Below are 25676 nucleotides of genomic sequence, written 5' to 3' on the forward strand. Positions count from 1 at the left end.
TTTTTTTTTGTCCGCTAGGTGTCGCCGACGTCGTTTTCCCCGTCGTCTATGCAAATTAGCTATTTATGCGAGATTCCCGAACGTATGCGCGGTCGACGCAGTGAATTTACAACGTTTCCGTAGCATTTGCGACGCGTAAAGTTGCCCCTGCTATATGAGGGGCAACCAATGTTAAGTATGGCCGTCGTTCCCGCGTCAAAATTTAAAAATGTACGTCGTTTGCGTAAGTCGTCCGTGAATGGTGCTGGACGTCATTTACGTTAACGTTGAAACCAATGACGTCCTTGCGACATCATTAAGCGCAATGCACGTCGGGAAATTTTAGGGACGGCGCATGCGCAGTACGATCGACGCGGGAACACGCCTAATTTAAATGATCCACTCCCCCTACATGGATCATTTGAATTAGGCGGGCTTGCGCCGGAGGATTTACGCTACGCCGCCGCAACTTTACAGGCAAGTGCTTTGTGAATCAAGCACTTGCCCGTAAAACTTGCGGCCGCGTAGCGTAAACGAGATACGTTGCGCCCGCATAGTTTTACGCCAGGATACGAGAATCTGGCCCAAAGTATCCAGTATGCCACCTACAATCCAGTGAACCTGGGAGGTTCTCTTGCCAGCCAATGCACACATAACACCAATAATCTAAACAGTGCCCAGTGTTAAAGTTGAACTCCTTGCAAGCAGCTGAATACACAGATGAAATGCCTACTGTATATAAGAGCTGTTTTGAAACTCACACAAAACTGCCAAATAGCATTGGCGACTAGTGTTGCTCACGAATATTCGCATTGCGAATATTCGACTCGAATATAGCATATTCGAGAAATCGCGCTATATTTCGAATTTCGCGGTGAATATTCGCAATTCCGAATATTCGCATTTTTTCAATTTGATTTTTAAAACAGATCACATCCTATCGACGTCTAAAAGCATTGCTGGTATGATTAGAGACCCTGGGCCGAGTAGCTAAGCTGAGGCGATCCTTTTATGTTGCCAAATTAAAAAAAAAAAAATTGCGATTTTTCGCTATTGCGAATGCGAAAATGATTGCGAATTTTCGATAACTGTGGTAGGAGAACTCTGATTGTCTCTGATGCAAAAGGGGGGGGCTTTGTGTATGTTTCTGTTATGAATATTTGTATGTTTGATATTATTTTTTTTTGTAAGAAGGAAAAAATTGCGCATACCTTAAAAAAAGGGGAGAATACAGCAGCAACTCAAAAATGTTATACAACATAAATTAATACAAGACAGAAAATGGAGTCGCTCTACAAGAATAAAAAATATGTCTAGTGACAAGACATGTGGGCAAATTATAAAATAAGCAAGCGCAAATAACTTGTGAAATACACAGTGAAACAAATATATAAAGAAATATAGTCCCAATAATAGAAAAATAATCTTTCATAAAAATGTCTGATATGTGAAGTGAAAAAAAGTCCAAAGCATGCAGCATGAACGTGTTCAATCTTCAAGGTGTTTGATTGACAAATGGCTGTGACAGATGGATAGAGTAAAGAATCACCACCAATGCAAAACACTTTTTATTTTCTATTGTAAAATATCAAGAATATTCTGAGCCAATCAGAGTGCTCCTTCTGCATTTGCCGAATATTCGCAATTATTTTGTATTGTAAAATATCAAGAATATTCTGAGCCAATCAGAGTGCTCCTTCTGCATTTGCCGAATATTCGCAATTATTTTGTATTGTAAAATATCAAGAATATTCTGAGCCAATCAGAGTGCTCCTTCCGCATTTGCCGAATATTCGCAATTATTTTGTATTGTAAAATATCAAGAATATTCTGAGCCAATCAGAGTGCTCCTTCCGCATTTGCCGAATATTCGCAATTATTTTGTATTGTAAAATATCACGAATATTCTGAGCCAATCAGAGTGCTCCTACAGCATTTGTCGAAATTGCGCAGTAAATATCGCATTCGCATGTTGCGATATTTCGATAAAATATCACGAATATTCTGAGCCAATCAGAGTGCTCCTACCGCAGTTATCAAAAAATCGCAATTATTTTCGCATTCGCAATAGCGAAAAATCGCAATCATTTAATTTCGATAAAATATCACGAATATTCGAATTTAGCGAATATATCTCGAATATTCGAATATATATTCGAGATATATCGCGAAATCGAATATGGCATATTCTGCTCAACACTATTGGCGACCTGGCTTTCTTCTACTGCATTTAAAGCAATACAGATAAGTAACCTTCCTGACCCCTGCACAGCAATTGGACAATGAGAAAGCAGGAGTTGATTAAAGGATCACTAAAGGATTTTTTTTTTTAGCTAAATAGCTTCCTTTACCTTACTGCAGTCCTGGTTTCATGTCCTTATTGTTCGTTTTTGCTCTGATGTTGCTGTAATTCTGCTGTGATCTCCACATTTCCTGCTTGTCTGGCTCCTTATAACCACAGTACTGGGAGCTTTTCACGGTGGTCTAAGCTGTCATTACTGTGTGTCTAAAACTTAACAGAACCAATCAGATTCATTTTAAAAACAAAACACTGCCCTGGATTTGTTTGTTTTTGTTCTGTGTGTCTCTCTAGTTCACAGGAACATGAAACCAGTTTAAAGGTTAAACTAACCTGCAGGCACATTATAGGATTGATTTTTATCTATTGGTAATCATTTTTAAAAGGAATCAGTTAACTTTTATGTCTCTAGACCCTGTAAACAGTCATTTTAGCAAAAAAAAATTTCCTTTAGTGACCCTTTAATGAGGTAATTATGCTGTTTTTTTACCGTTTCTGGTTTATTGGGAGCATATGTGCAGAGTGATATGACAGATTGATATTAATATGTTCCAGCTGTTGAGATAAAAATATTAACAAAAAAGTTTTTGTGTTCTTACACTCTTTTCATTTTTCACTTTCAGGTTTCTCTTTGAACAGTATCAGCTGTTGCAAGCTATGCGGTTTGCTGTTGACGAGATCAACCAAAGCGTCAAACTTCTCCCCAACATCACTTTGGGCTTTTATGCTTATGATTCCTGCACGGTACTGCAGAGGGAGCTAGAGAGCACCCTGTGGATGATGACGGGTCAAGATTGGGTCATACCAAACTACTGCTGTCGTGACCATCCCCCACTGGCTGCCATCATCGGCCACTCAACGTCCACATACTCCATCCTCATGGCTCACATTTTGGGGTTGTATAGATACCCACAGGTAAGACACATAAGCCATTAGAGGTGAGGAAACCAAAGTCACTTGGGTACAGACTGGATCCTTGTGTCACCATTAGTCAAACACTGGCCAATCAGAGTCTCGATTTTGCCAATTAGCTGGATTAGTAGCAGTTGCTGTGCTTAGTAATATAATCCACCAAAGATCAGAAGACACAGTGGTCTGGAATAATAGGATTTTTTAATACAGCTTACCTGTAAAATCCTTTTCTTGGGAATACATCACGGGACACAGAGACTTAATTACTTAATGGGTTATGTAGTCACCACAGGTGATTGAACACTGGTTAACCCAATAAAAATTGAGTTCCTCCCCTATATAACCCCACCCAAATGGAGAGTACCTCAGTTTTGTAGCAAAGCAATAAGTGTTCCACGTTTAACGCCGAAGAGGGGTGGGAGCTCTGTGTCCCGTGATGTATTCCCAAGAAAAGGATTTTACAGGTAAGTTGTATTCAAAAATCCTATGTTCTTGATCATACATCATGGGACACAGAGCCTTAATTACTTAATGGGATGTCCCATAGCAATGCTAAAATTAAGGGGAGGGAGACACAGATCAGAAATAAGACCGCCATTGGGCCAGAGGATCTATACTGCTGACTGCAACACACTACACCCGAAGGCGGCATCCTCATACCCTCTGACATCTACCTGGTAGAACTAAGTAAATGTATGGACTGAAGACCAAGTACTAGCCTTACAGATCTGAGCCATGGAGGCCTGGTGATGCACTGCCCATGAAGCACCAACTGCTCTAGCCGAGTGGGCCTTCACCTGAAAAGGAGGAATCTTCTTTTCTAACCATAGGCCTGAATAATGACTTGTCGAATCCAATCTGCAATAGTAGATTTCAACGCTGCCTGGCCCTTCCCTGGGCCCTGGCAGAATAAACAGTCAATCAGTCTTTCGTATCTGGGCCATAGCTTGCAGATAAACTTTTACCGCTCTTACAACTATAGAGTGTAGACCTTCTTCCTCCGCAGACTGCAGATTTGGAGAAAAAGACGGTAGGACTATATCTTGATTCAGATGAAATCCTGAAACCACCTTAGGTAAAAAAGTCATGTGAGGACGCAGCACCACCCTGTCATCATGAATAACCATATACAGTTCTTGACAGAAAGAGCTGCCAATTACGATACCTTCCTTGCAGAGGATATGGCTACAAGAAAAAAACAGTTTCTTTGTCAAAAAGACTTAAGAAGCATGGTGTAATGGTTCAAAAGGTAGCTTCTGTAAAACAGATAATACCAAATTCAAATCCCATGGGCACACAGGAGACTTAACCGGCGGATAAAAGCGCAGTGCTCCCTGAATAAGGTCCAGACTAGGGAATAATAGGCAAGCGGTTTTTGAAAGAATACCGACAAGGCCGAGATCTGGCCGTTGATAGTGCTCAAGGCCAACCTCATATTTAAGCCCAACTGAAGAAAGGCAAGAATCCTATTAATGGCAAACTTTCTAGGATGCCCCCTTCTGGGTTCACACCAGGAAACATATACCCTCCAGATTCTGTAGTAGTTGAGCCTGGAGGCCAGCTTCCTAGCATTAACCAGAGTGGATAGGACTGTACCTGAGAATCCACTTTTCCTCAGAATGTTTATCTCAACAGCCAAACCATCAATTTAGACTTTGTAAGGCAGGATGAAATATTGGACCCTGCGATAGTAGGTCAGAGCGTAGTGGGAGAACCCAAGGTCTACCTACAGCCATCCTTACGATTTCTACAGGTTTTTTTTTTATGTTTTGGGGTATACAACCACTTTCAGAAGGTCCTCATAAACCTCAATCTCCTCTGTAGGGAGGAGGATAATCATCTGCTTAATTTGTTCCTTGAAGAACTGACATATACCAATGGCTGTAACTGCAGGTTGTACTACAGCCCCAGCCATGGAGGAGGAGGCTTTCAATAGGGACTCCAGTTTTTTATCAGTTGGATCATAAAATCCGGAGTATTGTTTATAGGACAGGCCAGGCTTTTGTTTGCACAAGAAATTAGCTGCATCAATTTTTTGTGAAACCTTGCTCCATAGGATAAAGGAGGGAAAACTGTTTAGGAGGAGAAACAGTTTATCTGGGTGAACCCAGTCATCATACATCAATGTATCCAGCAAGGGATGAACTGGAAAGGAGCATGCAGCCTGTGGGTACTTCTGAGGAAACAGAGGACATAGAGGCTTCCAGACAGAATTCTCACCGCTCCAGGTGAGCCTCGTGATGATCAGGGGTTGTTGAACCACCAGGGTGCTGGCAATGCGGTAATAGCAAAAAAACAAAAGAACAAAAGCTGGACAGCCGCAATCCAAAATTTTCTTTAAAAGAGATGTCTTTATTTTCAACTGTGCATACAGTCACTGCAAGCCCACAAAAATCAGTATGGCCAACGTTTCGCACTGGCGTCAGTGCTTAGCCATGACTAAGCACTGACGCCAGTGCAAAACGTTGGCCATACTGATTTTTGTGGGCTTGCAGTGACTGATGGAGTGCGGCTGTCCAGCTTTTGTTCTTTTGTTTTTTTGACATAGAGGCTTCCACAGGAGGCAATTTGTAAGTGGCACGCATCATCTCTGCATAATATTGCACCTGCATCATTTTTAGTGACTGAGAGGTAGCAGGAATCCTCTCATCCTCTGAGTCCTCAGACTGCACATGATCCTCATCTCCAGAGAGGGATTTTTCACCCTCAGAAGGCTCATCTGATGAGAGAGCCAGAGCAAATGAAGGGGATCTACCCTGTTTTCTTCTACTTTACAAGGAGGTTGCGATAATAGTAGGAATTCTTCCTTCTAGCCATCCAAAGCAACTTTTAAAGCGTCCTCAGTGACGTATACAGGAGCTGCCATAGGAGAAACTGAAAAAAACAGACAGGGGCTCATCCTGTGAGGCTGCTATCTGGCTGACAGAGTGGGATGGTAAACTGCAGGCAAGCTCAGATTTCTTAGCCATAAGCGGGGATCTTCTGATGCCACTTTACCAGCCCTTGCACCTCTTCTCAGGGACATTGACCTTACTGTAAGCAAAGGTACTATTCACAAATACAAATGCAATCACTGTTGTGTTATAGTCTTACAATGCACATATATTAGCTCACTGCACAACCTGATGCCGAGTAGGAGTCTTGGTTTGCCTGGTTCAATCCACAGGGATGCTTACAGCCCACAGCTCTGTGTCCATGCCACTTACAGAAGGCTTCTGGTGTGCTGGGCTTTAAATCAACCTCTTGGCGCCTGCACACAGGTGTGCCGTGTCCGCACACGGGCATGCGCAACCACGGCCCCCCCTCTCCATCTGCCCATTAGACAGTATAAAACACACTCCCGGTGCACGCGCACGCACGTGCCACTATCATGGAGGGGCCCAGGGCAACAAAGAGACGAGGGAGAGATTACTGGGGCATCATTGGGGGACCCCTGTATGCATTTTGTGGCAGAGCCTGCAGTGGAAAGAGGTGAGTGGCGTTTTTTATTTGACCGACTTCACTGAGCTTGTTCCTGGATGGCTGTGTAAGAATACACCAGGTATGCACTTACTCTCTCCAGTGGTGAAAACCAGGAAAAGACATCCTACTCACAGAAGATAATAACAAAATAAATTATCCTCTTCTTACCTTATCCACGCCGCAGGAAAAGCTACTAAAAGTAGTTCCAGCTTTCACCCATCACGGCGGGCAGGTTGTGTCAACCTTGTGGACCTGTAGAAGACTCTGCCAGAAACTTTTCGTGCCACAGATGTATTAGTACACAAAAGTCTGAATCCCAGAGCCCAGACCTCAGCAGACAGACATTACAGGCAAACCTTGTTTCCTGTTCATACGATGCCTGGGTACCAACCATCTTCGGCTTTTAATATTGGCCCAAGGAATGGATCCGGTTATAGCTCCTAGGTCTCCGCAGCCAGACCACTAAAAGAGCATTTTTCTCCTTAGCACGTGTTGAACATGACCAACCACCTTAAACACTGGTGACAAAAACTGAGGCACTCTCCATTTGGGAGGGACTCAATTTTAATTGGGTTAACCAGTGTCCAATCACCTGTGGTGACTACATAACCCATAAAGTAATTAAGGCTCTGTGTCCCGTGATGTATGATCAAGAAATGGCCAAATTATTAGTATGTAACTCTGAAATCACTATCTCTGACTCTGCATCAATGTAGAGACACAGTCTGTCTCACCGCTACTTACTTCTTCTTTTTTTTACTTTTATGAATAAAAAGAGCAACATCCCACTGGAAACAGGTTCCTCCACTAATGCATTTTTCTATGATATAGGCTTTATCTCAGTGCCTCTAGGATTAGGCCCCATACCATGGACTGAGGAATGCTTTGGACTTGGAGACAAACCCTGTGTCTGGCAGGTTGTAGCTCTATAGACAATATTGCTCTTTGGACAAAACGTTTTAGAAATAAAAAAAAGTAGCCATGATACTGCCTGTGCCTGCCACTGAATGCATTGTTCCAATAGTGAGACAAATACAGTATCCTCGAGGCTACGTGGCTGGTTTTTCCACAAGCATACTAGTTGGCCTGGGAGTAGAATCAAGATTGTTACTACAGGTACAGTAGCTCTGGCAAATAGTTCCCAAGTGATACCAATAAGAGCTCACAGGATTCTGTAATCCAATACTTTTCAAAGAGTCATACTGGACCTTAATGCCCCATTCCTTCTGTTGCTATACAACATGCTTCTGCTTGGCACAATCTTGGGGTAGGTGGCCTTAAAGTCCATTACAGTAGAGAAATATGTATTCTCCGCCCACAGAAGATCCAGATTGCCAGCCATAACACGCACAACACAGCCTTAAATTTGAGAACAATTTTTTTCTCAATCGGAAATATTTTTTCAACATAAATTTATTACACCATAAGTTGGTCTCTCCTGTATCTCCACCATGACCACATTTTACATGTTCTCTATTTTCCTCAATAGCAATAATACAAAACCTGACCATAATTTGCTTGCAAATTTTTACTCAACAGATAAGCTTTTTTTCAACCAGTTCTCTTCTAAGCAACAGGGCAAAGTTCCCTTCCTTCTTCAGGACAGTTCCAAGTGATGCTTTTCAATCTCAGGGACTGGCACAGATGGTCACACATTTTGGATGGACATGGATAGGTCTTGTTGCTGCTGACAATGATTATGGCCAAGAGGGCATTAAGATCATTAAGCAAGAAATTGCAAAATCTGGAGCTTGTGTGGCATTCACAGAGTATATGCAGACCACCTACAGAGACATCCCTAAGATTGCCAAAATAATCAAGACCTCAACAGCTAATGTTGTGGTGGTTTTCTCTACAGATGTCTATCTTATTCCTTTATTTGATGAACTTTTGAAACTTAACACAACTGGGAAAGTCTTTGTAGCTAGCGAAGCTTGGTCTATTACAAACGTACTCTCAATAGAGAAGTATTCTTCCATCTTGTTGGGAACAATTGGTTTTGCATTTCGCAGCTCAAAGATCCCAGGCTTCCAAACCTATCTTAACAACATTGACCCATACAATACTCCAGGTGCCTCTTGGGCCAACATTTTCTGGGAAGAAGCTTTTGGATGCACGTTACCTGACCAAAAGATGATTAATGGATCAAGGAATGCATTAAATGTATGTACTGGAGATGAGGAACTTAATAGCATCCATAATCTTTATAACGATGTGTCAAGCCTGAGAGCATCTTACAATATTTACACTGCTGTCTATGTTATAGCTCAAGCTCTTGAGGACCTTATGTTTTGCAATGATGAGGAAGGATCATTTTCAAAGGGAAAGTGTGCAGATATTGGGAAATTTAAAGCATGGCAGGTAAAAGGCTGTCCAAAAATGTTTTTTGTTTTTTTTTAGTGTGAGTTTGACAATACATAAACAATCCATGCAAATTTAGGGGCTAAATAATGAATTATTCAATTTAGGAGCTAAAGTGGGAAGACTTTAACCCATATCCCTTGACATTAATTTAACCCTTAATAAATCCCTAACACTAATTATCAAATGCAATACATACAGTAGAATATCTAAAGCCCTAAAGCTTGATAGCTGACACATGATCTATGAGCACCAAGATCTTGGACCCAGTGACTCGGCATGTCAGCAAAAAGCTTGCTAGTGGCTAATAAACCTTTTCTGGCCTTGTTAAGTCTGCAAACGTATATCATAGCGGTCATGAAATCTGGCTCCACTCCTTGGAGAGCCTATGGCAGTTTCTAAAGAACGGGGACAGGTTTAATATACACCATTAATTTCACTCTTTGAAACTGATTCCGTTTTTCATTCATTCAGTGATTTTTATTTCTACGATAAATAATTTTTTTAACAAGCTTTCAGTAGAAATACAAATTGACTATTTGCCCAAAGGAGGCCAAGGGATGCTTTGATCAACAGGTTACAAGAGAAAATAATGTTTTTATTTTATTACGTAACAAATAGTATAGCAAATATTAAAACCCGAACCCTCTCCATTTGCTCATTCATAATACAGTTTTTTTTGTGTTTGTATTGTGATGTACCTGGAAGTTTGTTCATTCTTGCTAACAATGGATCCCAAATTAACCCCTAGTGGTCTTCCTTTGGTTTGACTAATTTGAGCCACATTTATAAATTTGGGTTGTTGCTATCTTTACAGCTTTTGCACTACTTCAAGAAAGTACGGGTTGAACTAAGTGACAAGAGAGAAGTGTTCTTTGATGAAAATGGGGATCCACCAGCTGTGTATGATGTTGTGAATTGGCAGAAGAACCAACAGGGTGCCATGGTCCAGATAAAGGTTGGAAACTATGACAGTGTTGCCTCATCTGGAAAAACTTTTTCCATAAATACAAGTTCAATGCAGTGGCCAAATGGCAGACAGGAGGTAAATCCATACATCTAATGTTAAATCTGTTTGTAACTATAATATTACAAAAGTGATCAAAGCTGCAGTTTATGTACTGTAAGTCTAACCATAGTTCAAAAACGACGTTTTTACTATTCCTGGGTTTTTGTAATTCCAGGCACAGGGTCTGGAGCTTGGAGGCATTGAAGAGCTTTGGGTGGGAAGAAGTCTCTAATCCTGAGTCTAGGTCGAGGCAGAGTTCAGCCGGCTAAGCTGTGCACACCTATTATAACCAAGGGCATAGCATAATTTTTGGGTTCCATCTGTAGACAGGTTCCCTATTGTAGGTATGCTGGTTTTAGTTAGTAGCTGGCCCAGGCTGGGGGGGAGATAGTTAATGTGAGTGCTGTGGTTTCTTGGGTTTTTTAATCCAGCCTACCCACCGGTGGTAGAAATTTGGGGGAAGGCTGGGTTATGGGATCTTTGGTTCACCTGCACTAGCAGGACATGCCGTGACTTCTGTAGAGGAGAACTGCTGTGCTTTGCAGTCCGTCAGAGGCACTGGGGATCTGGAGATCAGCCAACACTGGAAAGAACACCAGCCATGGACTACTGCACACAGTGGAGTGGGGTATGAAGCTCCACTACTAAAAATGTCTACTCGGCAAGACAATCAGGAAAAGTAATGCAGTTGCTATGGGTATTCATAGAACAAGGTACATTGCAGCCAGTCATGAAGCATGGTAACCAGCATAGGTGATGGGTCCTCCAGTAGCGAGGGGGTTGATGTTTTGACTCCCTCCTTTGCGGTTGGTTTCCAGTAGCAAACGGAACCAAACCTGCCTTAGGGAAATCCATGACCTGGTCACATTGTAGGAGAGTGAAGGAGTTAATAAGTGCACACATGAGGTCCATGCTATGTGCACCACGCAGGTAGCCTTAGGTAACAGAGGTATGCTGGACTTTTGAAGAGGCCTTGGGCTCACCAGCATCCTTCCTAATTGCAACATACATTAAACTAGGGTGTGTAGTGACACAGGACAGTGCTTTCAGAGGAACTCTGTATTTTTTCTGCTGCACACAGTGACACAGCTCATCTCTAAGTCGGGGAACTGCCTTAATGTTTGACTTTCACATGACCGCAGCCCCTAACTTGGTCCCGGGCATCTGTGAACATGTTCACAAAGAAAGGTACCCCCACGTGCAGAGCGAGTAGCCCGCCCACACAACAGTACAGTCATTAGGATCCTGAGCTCAATTCAGTACTCACAATGTTACAGGATCCCTGGATGCCCCCTGCCAGTATCCACCGGATAGTCTTGAGTGAGGGAGAGGTTAATGTCCACAATACCACAGGACAGTCAGACCCTTTCTAACTTCCACCGGGTACTCTTCAGTGAGCTCTCCAGACAAGATCCTTACCTGAAGCTTCCTCTGATTAGATTCAGAGAAGGATTACTAGAAGTTGGGCCCCCAGCTATGCCACATCTCCTCAATGAACATACAGCAAACTCCAGCTTTCTGATCAGAGGGGTAGAGCCCCTCAGGCTGGGGACTTCTCCTGCAAGATTAGACCCAGGACTCTCTCACCACTGCTCCAAGTTTCAGACTATTTGTGTGCTATTCAGCCACCTAATGGGCTGAAGTACAATAAATTATTTAAGTTGTCCATTTGCTTCGCTTAACCTCCTATGTTCCAGAAGTCTCTAGAAACCAGGGGAGAGCAATAAAACTTGCAGCCTGTGAGACTCAGAACAGCCCAAAACAATCAACATATGTTCCACTGATTACAGAGGAGCCAAAAAGAACAAAATGTATCTAACATCCCAGCAAACTAGGAGAATGTTACAGGAGTTTATTTTCATATGTTGTAGTGATGTTTGGAACCCTTCCAAGGGTAACCGTTTGTTTTGTTGGACTTTCCTTTCTTTCTTAACCACTTGCCGAGCAGCCAACAGTAATTTTACTGGCCGGTGGCTTGAGTAGGCACAGCGACATACCTGTACTTCGCCCCGCAAATGCACACAGACCAAAGGGATTGCACAGTATCGGCCTACTGTGAGCAGCCCTGCTACCATGTGATCGCTGTACGATCACATGATGCCTAGTAAACAACAGTTATGAATGGAGTCCATTCATGACATCATTGTTTACTTCTGTGTGTGGTCTATGATTGATCACTAGTAATCACATAATATAAGGGCCAATCACAGCACCCAGAACCCTGTACCATGTGATAGCTACGATCAATCACAGCATTACAATTATTAGTAAACAATAAGTTATGAATAAAAGCAATTCATGACAGTTCAAACAATTGCCGTTACAGTGATCATCACTGTAAAAAACAGTCATAGTGTTAAAAAAAAATAATCCCCGGTCACTCTTCAGAGTAGTACAGTGTCTCTCTAGTAACACTGAACTACTCTGCTAAGTGTATGTAAAAAAACATGTTTTCTATTTTCAAAGTTTTTGGTATTTTTTCTCGAAAAAAAAAAACCCCATTGGTGAATAAATAACACCAAATAAAGCTCTATTTGTGTGAGAAAAAAAATCATATACATTTCATTTGGGTACAGTTGCATGACCGAGCAATTACCAGTTAAAGCGGTGTTCCGCCCAAAAAAAAAACAGCAGCTACACATACTACAGCTGCTGGCTTTTAATAAATGGACACTTCCTGTCCTGGAGTCCAGCGATGTCGGCACCCGCAGCTGATGTTTCCATCAGCTGTCGAGTGCTGCCGCCACCATTGTGGGTAAGGGTACCTGGCAGTATAGCCTTTCGGCTTTACGCCAAGAACCCTAATGCACATGCGCGATGCCCGCTCCTCTCTCCTACTGGCCCAGCGGCCAGGGGAGGGAGGAGGAGGCAGCCCCACGCTGACGTCACGGGCCGCAGCCCAGACTCCCGGAAGTGGGAAAGGATACCTGTAAAAGACAGGTAGCCTGTCCCCCTCCCACCGAAAGGTGCCAATTGTGAGGGGAGGAATCCGATGAGCGGAAGTTCCAGTGTGGGGTGGAACTCAGCTTATATTTAGCTCAGTCCTGCATAGCAAAAAAATGCCCTGGTCATGAAGGGGGTCAAACATTTCCGAAGGTAAAGTGTTAAACAAAAGTGGGCCAAAAAGCCCTAAATACCATATCTGGCATGGACTGAACTCACTGGTTGGCTCTACACTTGAGCTATCAACCCCTCAAACATCTTAGTGTGCTTATGACTATGGTTAGAATTGTGCAACAAGTTTCCATCATGTTCTAACATGTTCTTCATATACCCTTGTACCACAATACATTTTAATCCATTCTTAACTTCTTCCCAGGTCCCCATCTCTATTTGTAGCATTAGCTGCTTGCCAGGGTTCAGGAAGGCACACCTTAGAGGGGAGCCTATATGCTGCTTTGAATGTGTCTCTTGTGCACAAGGAGAGATCTCTAATAGCACAGGTAAGACGATTTATGACAATAGCAGTGAAGTCGCAGAGAAGGCACATATAAATGTCTTTTACTTTCTTTGGTTTTAAAACGCAACCCCTGTCAAAATATAGTTTTCTCTTGGATAAATTGAAAGAGTATTCAAATATTTGTAAGGCTTTTTGATGTCTAGTTCCCTATGCCTAGAGATGTGGTCTCACTGTTTTTCCTCAGGGACCATTGTCACCATATAGAAAGTGAGTGGGAATCAAAAAGCTTTATGGCTGGAACAGTCAGTGATGGTATATTCCATTAGGGACAGTTGTTCCATTAAGAACTGTCAGTAGATTTTTTTCCTCCATTCTTTTCAATTCACTTCCCGTTTTGTATCTTATGAAAGAAAGTATAGGATAGCTCCTCAACTGGAAATCTCCTCAGTATCCAGACAGTGACTAATGCCCCATACACACGGTCTGAATTTCTGACAAGAAAAGTTTAAAGAGAGCATTTGGTCGGAAATTCCGACCGTGTGTTATGCTCCATCTGACTTTTCCTGTCAGAATTTCCGGCAACAAAAATTTGAGAGCTGGTTCTCAAATTTTCGGACGGAAAAAAATCCAATCGTCTGTAGCAATTCCGATGCGGAAAATTCCGACACATGCTTGGAAACAATTTGACACATGCTCGGAAGCATTTAACTTCATTTTCTCGGCTCGTCGTAGTGTTGTACGTCACTGCGTTCTTGACGGTCGAAAGTTCAGAAAACTTTTGTGTGACCGCGTGTATGCATGCCAAGCTTGAGTGGAATTCCGTCATATTGCTGGTCGCCGGCCTCCTGCACAATGCTGTCATACAATTGCAGTGGTCACTTCTAGGCTCTTGGCTTAACAAAATCGATCTCCCACAAAACAGCACCATCTCTCAAAAGGAATGTCACTGCCATTTTTGTGTGAGACCAGCCAAGATCCTAGTAGCAGCCACTGTGAATGTTTGAGAACATTGTGCAGTTTATCAGTGACTGGTGGAGGACCTGGGGAGAATTAAAGAGAGCAGCAGCTAGGTGAGGGGCAGGGCAGAGTTTATGATACATGCATCTCAATACATGCACTGTTGACATCAGACACCATTGTGAATTTAAATAAATATGTCAACAGTCACTTGTGGATCAGCTGCTATAAGGTGACCGTGAGTCACATGGCCTGTTGTGCAATTTTTAATAGGCCAGGAGGTGAGAGGGAAGGCAATGCTATTGGTCCTTCTCACTTCTTGGATTTTTTTTATTTGACAATAACTATAGGATGTCTGCCTGAAATGACAGGTGCATGTAATATGTTTAAGCACTGACTTGTTCTGACAGCACATTTATAATTACTCTCCATCTTCAGATGCCATAGATTGTTCCAAGTGTCCATGGGATATGTGGCCGAATACGGAAAAAGATCAATGTGTTCCAAAACCCATTGAGTATCTTTCATACAGTGAGCCCTTGGGAATGACCTTAATGTCTACAAGCCTTTCATCTTCCATGATCCCAATTTCCATTTTTAAACTTTTCCTTCGCTACAAGACCACACCAATTGTCAGAGCCAATAATTACTCTGTGAGTTGTATTCTTTTATTGTCGCTTTCTCTCTGTTTTCTCTGTTCTTTGACTTTCATTGGTTATCCTGAGCCTGAGAAGTGCCTTCTGCGGCAGGCTGCCTTCGGTATGGCCTTTGCTCTCTGTGTCTCCTGTATCTTGGCCAAAACTATAATGGTAGTGTGTGCCTTTATGGCCACCAAACCAGGAAGCAACCTGAAGAGATGGACCAGTCCTTATGTGTCTTATATGGTCATTGTCACCGGTTCACTTCTACAGTTTATTTTATGCAGTAGTTGGGTGGTGGCTGCTCCACCGTTCCCTCAAAATAACACAGAAACACAACCTGAAATCATTGTTGTTGAATGCCATGAGAACTCACCCATTGCCTTTTGGAGCATGCTGGGATATCTTGGCCTCTTGGCTTCCATCAGTTTTTTTGTTGCATTCTTGGCCAGAAGACTACCCGATAACTTCAACGAGGCCAAGTTTATCACCTTCAGCATGTTAGCCTTCTTAAGTGTTTGGATTTCCTACATCCCGGCCTCTCTCAGCTCAAAAGGAAAGTATACTGTAGCCATGGAAATCTTTGCAATCCAGTCATCAAGCTGGGCTCTCGTGGTCTGTATGTTTTTTCCTAAATGTTTCATCATCCTGTTTCGACCACAGATGAACTCCAAAGAACATCTCATGGGGAAAGACAGAGGCCAGAAATAGAATGTAGATAACAGTTCATGAAATGAGTGGTTTACCTAAAACTAAAATATATCAAATGATCACTCTCTCTGGACATTTGTACAATTCTGTAGCTTCAGATGAAATGTAAAAAAAAAATATTTTATGTATTAAATGACCGTATTATTGGGCATTATCTAGTTCATGAATTTTGTTTCTGTGTGTTCTATACAAATGGTACCTAATATTTTATATTTAAAATACATTTTAATATTAATGAGACTACAGCCTAAATGATTTTTACACTTTTACTTACAAAACAAAAGGTAATACATTTTGATTTATTTATTTATTTATCATTGCTGCAAAAAAAAAAAAAATAATACCCAGCTGAGCATGGAAGGTTTAGATCCTTTGTTATATTTTAAATCCCATGTCCAAGACAATTGTAAAAGAATGGTACCCCAAGTGGTGTCTACTGCAAAAAAAACTGAGCTGACTTTAGCACTCATATCCTCTCTAGTGCCATCCCCTACAATTATTCCTTTCTGTCCATGATAATTTGACCCAGAGTCATTTTGCCCCCTTCGATCCCTGAACTTACAGACCTCAGATACAGTGGGTGAGGGATGTTCTTACTAGACATGTGCACACTGAAATATTTTGTTTCGTAATTTTGTTTTCGTCCGAAAAATAAATTTATTTAGTTACTCCCGAAATTCGCTTTTTATTTATTTTGTTTTTCGTTCAAAAAATGCATTCGTCCGAAAATCCAAATTAAGGTCGAATCTTGAAGTCTTATGGTGTCTGTCGAATGTTCTAAGAAAAAAAAAATTAGACTCTTCATGTCTCTCTATGTCGAATCTTCATGTCTCTCTATGTCAAATCTTCATGTCTCTCTATGTCGAATCTTCTTCATGTCTCTATAATGTCGAATCTTTTCTCTCTATGTCGAATCTTTTCTCTTTATGTAGAATAATATTGGACTAATAGAGTTAAGGTTAGGCACATTCGACCGCAACGAAAACGAAAATAAAGCATTTGTTTATGTCGGATCTTTCGGTTTTCATTTTCTGTGCTTTCGTTATCGTTTGTTAAACCGATAACGAAAATACCTGAAATTCGGACGAAAACGAATGCACATGTCTAGTTCTTACTCCCAGGGTCTCCCCCGTCTTCTGTTATGTGACACATCAAAGCCATGGAGGAACCTAGTGGCAGTTTCCCTCAGCTCTGAAGTCTATTGCTGTTATATGCAGCCAACAGGGAGAGATATTGGATGCTTCAGTGGTGGGCAATCCCAGGGTCGGGACCCGAGGGCACCCTGCAGGAGGTGCAGAACAGCGACACAACTACATAGATGGGGAAGAAGGGACACCCCTGTGTGCCCAAAGTGTAAGGTTCAGCGGGGGGACTTTATACACTTGATTTGGAGATGCCCAAAGCTTCACAGGTACTGGGAGGAAGTATCACAGTGTGTCACTAGAGTGGCACAGGTACCAGTCCCATTGGATCCCCTAGTTTACTTGTTAGGGGCCATTAATCCTAGAGAGTATACAAAAGGAAAGTACTATATGGTAACAAGACTGTTGTATTTGGCAAGAAAACTCATTGCACGGTACTGGATGGCCCCCGGGGTCCCCACAGGGAAGCAATGGATTGCATATGTCAACTCCCTGTTGGGCAGAGAACACCTGGCCTTTAAACGAAGGAAAGCAGAGGGTAAATTTGAGGAGATTTGGTATTCCTGGTTGAGAGATGCGAGTGTTGCACCACCAAAACTGATGATGGATAGATTCTCTATGTAGAATGCAGAGGACAGGGGGTGGGGGGATATAAAAATATAGGGCCAGATCCTCAAAAGAGATACGCAGACTTAACTGCTGTTCAGTCTGTGTCTAACTTTGGAAACGATCCTCAAAAGGCTTTTTCCAAAGTTAGGCAGAAGATCCGGCATGTGTAATTGAATTACACTGCCGAATCTTAGGATGTACCGCATCCGCCGCTGGGGGCATTTCGAGTCGAAATGCCATTTCTAGTATGCAAATTAGCACTTAAGGCGATCCACAAAGCTTTCCAGCTTCGTTTTTTCGCCGTAAGTGTAAAACTAGGGCTGATGTTACAAAGTGTAAACTAGTCACACCATGTAAAAGCCCATTCCAGCGACGGCATTTGGTATGAATTCCCGAGGGAGAACTCCACGGCAATTTGTAAAAACAAAACCGGCATGGGTTCCCCCCCAGGAGCATACCAGGCCCTTAGGTCTGGTATGGGTTGTAAGGGGACCCCCCTAGGCCAAAAAATTGACGTAGGGGGTCCCCCTACAATCCATACCAGACCCGTATCCAAAGCACGCTACCCGGCCGGTCAGGAAGGGAGTGGGGACGAGCGAGCGCCCCCCCCCTCCTGAGCCGTGCCAGGCCGCATGCCCTCAACATGGGGGGGTTGGGTGCTCTGGGGCAGGGGGGCGCACTGCGGGCCCCCCCACCTCAGAGCACCCTGTCCCCATGTTGATGAGGACAGGACCTCTTCCCGACAACCCTTGCCGTTGGTTGTCGGGGTCTGCGGGCGGGGTGCTTATAGGAATCTGGGAGTCCCCTCAAATAAGGGGGCCCCCAGATACCGGCCCCCCACCCTAAGTGAATGGATATGGGGTACATCGTACCCCTATCCATTCACCTGTAGGCAAAAAGTTAAAGTTAGTAAACACACAACACAAGGCTTTTTAAAATAATTTATTATTCTGCTCCGGATGCCCCCCCTGTCTTCTTTATTAGCTCTATTAGCAGGGGGGGCTTCTTCTTCCACTCTCCACTCTTTTTTCTTTGAAAATTGGCATGGAGTTCTCCCTCAGGAATGCATGCCGAGCGACGCTGTCATTTTTTTTTTTTTTTCCCGACGCAACTTTTTTAAGCCGTCGCGATCCTCAAAACTCGGCATAACGTAACTTCGCGCATGCGCAGTACGGCCGGCGCGGGAGCGCGCCTCATTTAAATGGGACTCGCCCCATTTGAATAGGAACGCCTTGCGCCGGCGGAATTTTAGTTACACAGCCTGAAATTTCTAGATAAGTGCTTTGTGGATCGGGCACTTTAGAAACTTTAAGGCAGTGTAACTTAAATGGGATTTTTTAAGTTACGCCAGGTTTTTGTGGATCTGGCCCATAGAGACGTACATTGGAATATTATAGGAATGTAAAAATGTTGTATAATGTATGTCAATTGAAATGCAACAGATGCTGATTAGGCATATTCATGTATGAATTAAGTAAAGAAAAAAAAAAAAAGTATGCGTTAAAAACAGGGGTTTAGTCTGCTCACATTTACAAATACAAGTGTAAGCTACAGGTCCATCAAGTCACCCTGTTACCTGTAGTCAGTGGCGGCTGGTGTTTTTCTTTTTTTTGTGGGGGGGCGGCTAACAACCACCCCCCTGCTGTCAGTCGGTCAGCCCCGCACTTACCCCATCTAGGCATCTAGGTCACGGGCGGGCAGTGTTCCTATGGGTGGCGGATTACATTGTGTCTCCTCCTCCTCTGCATCATGGTGGCTTCCGCTATGCGTCTCCTTTCTCCTCCTCCTAGGCGTCCAATAGGATCGTCTGTCCTTTTAGCCACAGGTCTCATATCCCGCTTCCTGATTGGTCAGGAGGAGGATCAGTGTGACAATAGCAAATATTCAGTTGCTATTGTCACACAACTGGGTGCTCTGTCCACCCTTTTTTGAAGCCTATCAATGCTTCTGGCTCTAATCACGTGCTTAAAAAAAAAACACCCCCCATTGAAATCCATGCATCCGGCGCCCTGCATGCAGATTAGGGGCCGTCACTGCCTGTAGTTCCGAGCTCTAACTTCTAAGAGTCTCCACAGTGGAAGCAAAAGCCTTTTAATGGATAGGCTGAGGGCAGTTGAGCCAGAGGGGGCCCATCGCTTCTTTAAGGCGCAGGGGCACACCGAACATCCAACATATAGCACTATGGCAGCAAAGGTGTCAGTGCATTGCATGACCAGTATATTACCAATACAAATGAATGGCCACTGCCCCTACCTATGCCTGGCCTTTGTAGGAAATTAGATGCAACATTTTTGTCCCTAGAAAGCAGGGCTTTTTTTCTCAGAAAATAGGTGCATGAACTGAAAAACTGATCGTGTGTACAGGGCATTAGAGACGCCTCTCTTCTATTTTATGCTCAGTTGTGACATGACGATACTCTTATATCAAGACATTGCTTGTATATCAAGTCAAAATGTATTAAAAATTTCTCAAACCAAGTTATTCTCAAACCAAGGTTTTACTGTATGCATATGCTGTGTGAGAAATAACTTGTTAAAACGACAATGTTGTGAAGAAAAAAAGATTATTGCCAAACAATTTAAAAAAAACGTACCTCCAAACCACATCAAATAGTGGGCGTGGTCAAATTTCACTAACGGTGCAAGGGTCTTAAAGGGGCATTAAATACCAGGAGTGCATTAATTACAGAATGCAGAGTTCAGGGGTGCACTACACACAGTGCAAAGTTCAGAGGTGCACTACACACAGAGTGCAGAGTTCCAGGGTGTGCTACAGTACGTGCAGAGTTTGTAGTTGTCCATAATGCACAGTGCATAGTTCAGGAGTGCGCTGCATACAGAGTGCAGATTTCCGCAGCTGCTTACCTCTGCATTCCCCATCCACATCTCACTTTCACCCCTCTTCAGCTCTGACCTCTGCATGCAACCCCCCTTCCACTGCCCCGATCTTCTCCCTCCCTCCTTGAAAATTCCACCATTTTCCATGTCTTACTTGTGTTGCTGTATTAAACTGAAGCACCCTGTTGACTCTAGTACCTCCCCACACACTGTAGGTGGTAAAAATAGTAGCGTTTTACCGCCGATGTTATGGGTGGCACAGTGTGAAAGGGCTCTAAGTGTAGCAATATGGTTACATTTAATGAAGGTTCAACATTTAGCAACTCACATGGTTGATGATTAAAAGAGGCACATCTAAGCCTCGTACACACGACCGAACATGTCTGCTGAAACTGGTCCGCTGACCAGTTTCAGCAGACATGTTTGGTCATGTGTACAGCCGACCGGACCGGATTCCCGGCCGAGCGGACTTTTTCCAGCGGACAAATGTTTCTTAGCATGCTAAGAAACATGTCTGTTGGAAGCCTGTCCGTCGGACGTGGTGGGGCGTCTGTACAGACTCACCGGACACGTCTGATCGGCCGCCATCCCTCGCATGCGTCGAAGTGATTCAACGCATGCGTGGAAGCATTGACCTTCCAGGGTCGCGCACGTCGCTGCGTCATCGTCGCGGCGCGGCCACGTCGCGACACGTCATCGCGTTTGTTTTCCGCTGGGATTTTGGTCTGATGGTGTGTACAGCCATCAGACCAAAATCCGGCAGCGGACATGTCCGATGAAAACGGTCCGCGGAAAGCGAGGCTCGTGACAGGGACGGCATCAATGGCGGTGCGGAAGACTCCGCTTGTATATCAAGTCAAAATTTATAAAAAATTTCTCAAACCAAGGTTTTACTGTATGCATATGCTGTGTGAGAAAAAACGAGTTAAAACGACAATGTTGTGAAGAAAAAAAGATTATTGCAAAAAAAAATTAAAAAAACGTACCATGCCTCTTACTAAATACTTTAGACTGTCTACCTTCCACAAAGGGGTTATTTGTACTAACCTTACATTTTAGGGCCTCAATAACTTCAAAAGGCAGCCAGAACATCAGAAGAAGATTTTCACCGCTCAAGGTGAGCCCTATAGACAATCAGGGACGGTTGGCTTACCAAGGTGCTGGCAATGCACGTAGCAGTAGCAATAGGAGGAAGGAGATGGACAGCCGCACTCCGAAATAACTTTTCAAAAAAGTTGTCTTTTATTTTTCAAGCAGGAACATGCTTAACCACTTCGTTACCGAGCCTGTTTTTCAGATTCAGTGTTTACGAGACTAAAACAGTTTTTTTTGCTAGAATATTACTTAAAACCCCCAAACATTATATATATTTTTTTTTCTAACACCCTAGAGAATAAAATGGCAGTCATTGCAATACTTTTTGTCACACCGTATTTGCGCAGCGGTCTTACAAGCGCACTTTTTTTGGAAAAAATTCACTTTTTTAAATTAAAAAATAACACAACAATAAATTTGGCCCAATTTTTTTATATATTGTGAAAGATAATGTTACGCCGAGTAAAATGATACCCAACATGTCACGCTTAAAAATTGCGCCCGCTCGTGGCATGGCGTCAAACTTTTACCCTTAAAAATCTTGATAGGCGACGTTTAAAAAATTCTACAGGCTGCATTTTTTGAGTTACAGAGTAGGCCTAAGGCTAAAATTATTGCTCTCGCTCTAACGATCGCGGTGATACCTCACTTGTGTGGTTTGAATACCGTTTTCATATGTCGGCGCTACTCGCGTATACGTTCGCTTCTACGCGCGAGCTCGTCGGGACGGGGCGCTTTAAAAAAAATTTTTTTTGCTTTTCGCATTTATTTTTAATTATTTTACAATTTTTAACACTGAAATAAAAAAAAATTCAAAAATTATCACTTTTATTCCTATTACAAGGAATGTAAACATCCCTTGTAATAGAAAAAAGCATGACAGGTCCTCTTAAATATGAGATCTGGGGTCAAAAAGACCTCAGATCTCATATTTGGGCTTAAATGCAAAAAAAAATAAAAATTTGGAAATGTCATTTTTTCAAATGACAAAAAAAAAAAATGTCTCTTTAAGAGGCTGGGCGGGACTGACGTTTTGACGTCACTTCCGCCCAGCAGAGCTATGGGGGACGGGCGAAGGAGATTTTTCCTTCAGTCTCGTCCCCGCTCAGCTGCCGGATGGTCGCGATCCCCTCCGCCGCTACCGACGGCTCCGCTAAGCGGCGGAGGGCGCGGGACAGCGGCGGGAGGGGGGGGGCCCTCTCCCGCCACCGATAACGGCGATCTCGCGGCGAATTCGTTATCGTGTACAGGACCGTCGGCACTAAAGATGGATACCTCAGTTGTGACAGCAGCTGCTGCCGTTACTGAGATATCCATCTTTAAAAACAGGACGTCATTTGACTATGGGCCAGTAACGAAGTGGATAATCACCACAACCATAAACCAGGACAGCCGACTAGTTTCGCACTCTTGCTAGTGCTTAATCATGGCTCATGCAGATAAGCACTAGCTAGAGTGCGAAACTAGTCGGCTGTCCTGGTTTATGGTTGTGGTGATTATGCATGTTCCTGCTTGAAAAATAAAAGACAACTTTTTTGAAAAGTTATTTCGGAGTGCGGCTGTCCATCTCCTTCCTCCTATTGCTGCAGCCAGAACATCGGGACAAAGAAATGTAGCAGAATACATTTTGGCCTAAATTTATGAAGAAAGATTTTTTTTTTTTTTTGCAACATTTTATAAAAGAAACTTCCTTTATATACAGTATATAAAAAAAAGAAAAAAACAGTGGCGATTGAATACCACCAAAAGAACCCTCTGTAGGCCAAAAAAATATATATAAAATTAATTTGGGTACAGTGTTATGTGACTTTAAATTGCCGTTTAAAGTGTGACAGCACAGAAAACTGAAAGATGGCCTGGACTGGAAGGGGGTAAAACAGTCCGGTCTTGAAGTGGTAAAGATACCTGGGTAATTAAAGTGTATGTAAGCTCAAATACTAAAATTGTGTAAATAGCTCCCTTCTTGGCTTTGCTGGTTGACTGACAGCTGATCTGGACATTTAGCAGGCAAGGCTGGGACCTTCTGTAACGTTATCCAACATTTCGTTTTTGCATATTTTATTTTTATTCTTTATTTTCAGATTTTCAGAATAAGGAGTCATACAAGAATAAAAAATCCAATCAGACGGCATATAAAACATTAAAATTACAGTAAAAAAAAAACATGTGGGGGAGCAAAAACTGAGGTATTTATTTTTGGTGTGACTGGTGGCAATCCACAAGTCACCACCCCCTTTCGGTCGGGTCACGGGCACCCCCCCTGGTCGGTCACCAGCCCCGCACTTACCCCATCTCTGTCGGGGTCAGCTCTTCCTCCAGGCGACGGGCGCCGCTTTCCCTGCATCTCCTCCTCGGTGACCAATAGCAAAGTTGCTCCTCTCCACCAACCGGGTGATGGGTCTCAGGACCAACTTCGTGATTGTCCGAGAGGAGAATCAGAAAGACATCAGCGAATATTCATTCGCTATTGTCACAAAATTGGGTGGGCTCAGAGTGCAGTGCTCTGCGCCCCGAACCCACCCTTTTTTTGAGCCAATTAGAGCCTTAGGCTCTAATCATGTGCTTCTAAGAAATAAAAAAAATCCCCATTGGAATCCAGGCGTCCAGCGCCCTGCATGTAGATTAGGGGCTGGGCACATGGATTAGGGGGGCAGCGCTCCTGCGCCCCTTATAGATGGGCTGCCACTGCCCATAATAGACCTGATTATTTCTATACAGCATACAATTAAAAGGACATTTCTCTTTTAGGTCAATCATATCATCACAGCTAGCCTCCCCACATAATTCTACTGACAGCGGACAAGTTCATTGGAGTAAGTTCCTTCCATATGACCAATGGACTTGCACAGGGAGAAAGTGGGGAAGGAAAGAGTAAATTTGTCTGCCAAGCAGAGGTTCCCCCCTGGAAAGTCAGGGAACACCAAGAAAAGATAAAGGAAAGAAGAAACAGAGACCAGGGAAACAGAGTCAATACATAAGGTGGAGAGCAGAGGATATGTGTGCAACATGTTCCAAGTGAACCAGTACTACGTCAATTAAACACTAGGGTGTCCCAGTCTTTAAAGCAGAGATCCCGCCAATTTTTTTTTATTAAAAGTCAGCAGATACAAATACTGCAGCTGCTGACTTTTATTATAAGAACACTTATCCCACTGGTTCCTGCTGTCTTCTAGGACCCGTGTGTCTCTCAGAAGACAGCGGGGGGGGGGGGGGGGGGTTAGGCGTAGGTCACTGCGGTGATCTATGCCGGAAGTGGGAGCAAATATCTGGATTACACAGGTATCTGCTCCCTCCTCCCCCCTGAAATGTGACAAATGTGACAACGGAGGGGGAGAGGATTCCAAAAAGCGGAAGTTCCATTTTTGGGTGGAACTCTGCTTTAATAATCCTGCATCCCTCTATTACTAGGTCTGTTGCTGGGTGTTCAAAATGTTGCAATAATCTGCTGAGCATGTATGTTCAGTCCATGGAAACCAAGTTTTTCAGAAACACCTCACCCTTGTTGGACAGCGTGGCCTATTACCGGAAATTGAAAATAACAGATATCATTTCAGGATCAAAAGTTAAGAAAAAATCTCTTATGCCGCGTACACACGATCATTTTTCGGCATGAAAAGAAACGTAGTTTTTCAACTTCATCATTAAAAACGACGTTGCCCACACACCATCGTTTTTAAAAAATGATGAAAAAAGCGCGGTGACGCACAACACATACAACAGCACTCTAAAGGGGAAGAGAGAAAATAACCGCTCAGTAGTCTTCAAAGAACCTCCTCACTGGAACCAAACCATGGGTGCCGGCAATGCAATAGTGATGCAAAAATACGAAGGGGAAGTTCTTTTCGCCTTTGGGCTGCTTTAGCTGATTCCGAGTTAGTAAAAGACGATTCGCGCTTTTCTGTCTGTTTCAGCGTGATGAATGTGCTTACTCCATTATGAACGGTAGTTTTACCTGAACGAGCGCTCCCGTCTCATAACTTGCTTCTGAGCATGCGCGGGTTTAAAATGTTGTTTTAGCCCACACACGATCATTTTTTACAACCCGAAAAACAACATTTTTGAAAACAACATTAAAAAATGCAGCATGTTCGAATTTTTTTTTTCGTTTTTCAGAAGCCGAAAAACGATGTGAAGCCCACACACGATCATTTTAAATGACGTTTTTAAAATCATGCCGAAAAATTGTGTACGCGGCATTACAGCGGGAATTTGGAAGAACACATTTTCCATTTTAAAGCTACCGAAAGACTGCATCATTCATGCCA

The 25676-nt window shown here is 43.0% G+C and overlaps 2 protein-coding genes across 2 annotated transcripts; both read left to right on the forward strand.

Annotated features, from left to right (window-relative positions):
- The first annotated feature begins 8118 nt into the window (after positions 1–8118).
- LOC120930611 (extracellular calcium-sensing receptor-like) lies at positions 8119–9052 on the forward strand. Its single transcript, XM_040341786.1, has one exon. The coding sequence runs from the start codon at positions 8297–8299 to the stop codon at positions 9050–9052; it is 756 nt and encodes a 251-aa protein (XP_040197720.1). The 5' UTR covers positions 8119–8296.
- Positions 9053–9708: 656 nt separating this feature from the next.
- Positions 9709–15980, forward strand: LOC120930612 (vomeronasal type-2 receptor 26-like). The gene is made up of 4 exons (XM_040341787.1): positions 9709–9720; positions 9831–10058; positions 13342–13465; positions 14818–15980. Exons 1-4 carry the CDS (start codon positions 9709–9711, stop codon positions 15726–15728), a joined length of 1275 nt encoding a protein of 424 aa, XP_040197721.1. The 3' UTR covers positions 15729–15980.
- The last annotated feature ends 9696 nt before the right edge of the window (positions 15981–25676 follow it).

This window comes from Rana temporaria, chromosome 3, assembly GCF_905171775.1.
Source record: "Rana temporaria chromosome 3, aRanTem1.1, whole genome shotgun sequence".
NCBI lineage: Eukaryota > Metazoa > Chordata > Amphibia > Anura > Ranidae > Rana > Rana temporaria.

Coding starts and splice junctions, on each gene's coding strand:
- LOC120930612 (XM_040341787.1), top strand. Junction 10,059..13,341: donor GGCCAAATGGCAGACAGGAG/GTAAATCCATAC, acceptor ACTTCTTCCCAG/GTCCCCATCTCTATTTGTAG. Junction 13,466..14,817: donor AGAGATCTCTAATAGCACAG/GTAAGACGATTT, acceptor CTCCATCTTCAG/ATGCCATAGATTGTTCCAAG.
- LOC120930611 (XM_040341786.1), top strand. CDS start 8,297: ATGGTCACACATTTTGGATGGACATGGATAGGTCTTGTTGCTGCTGAC.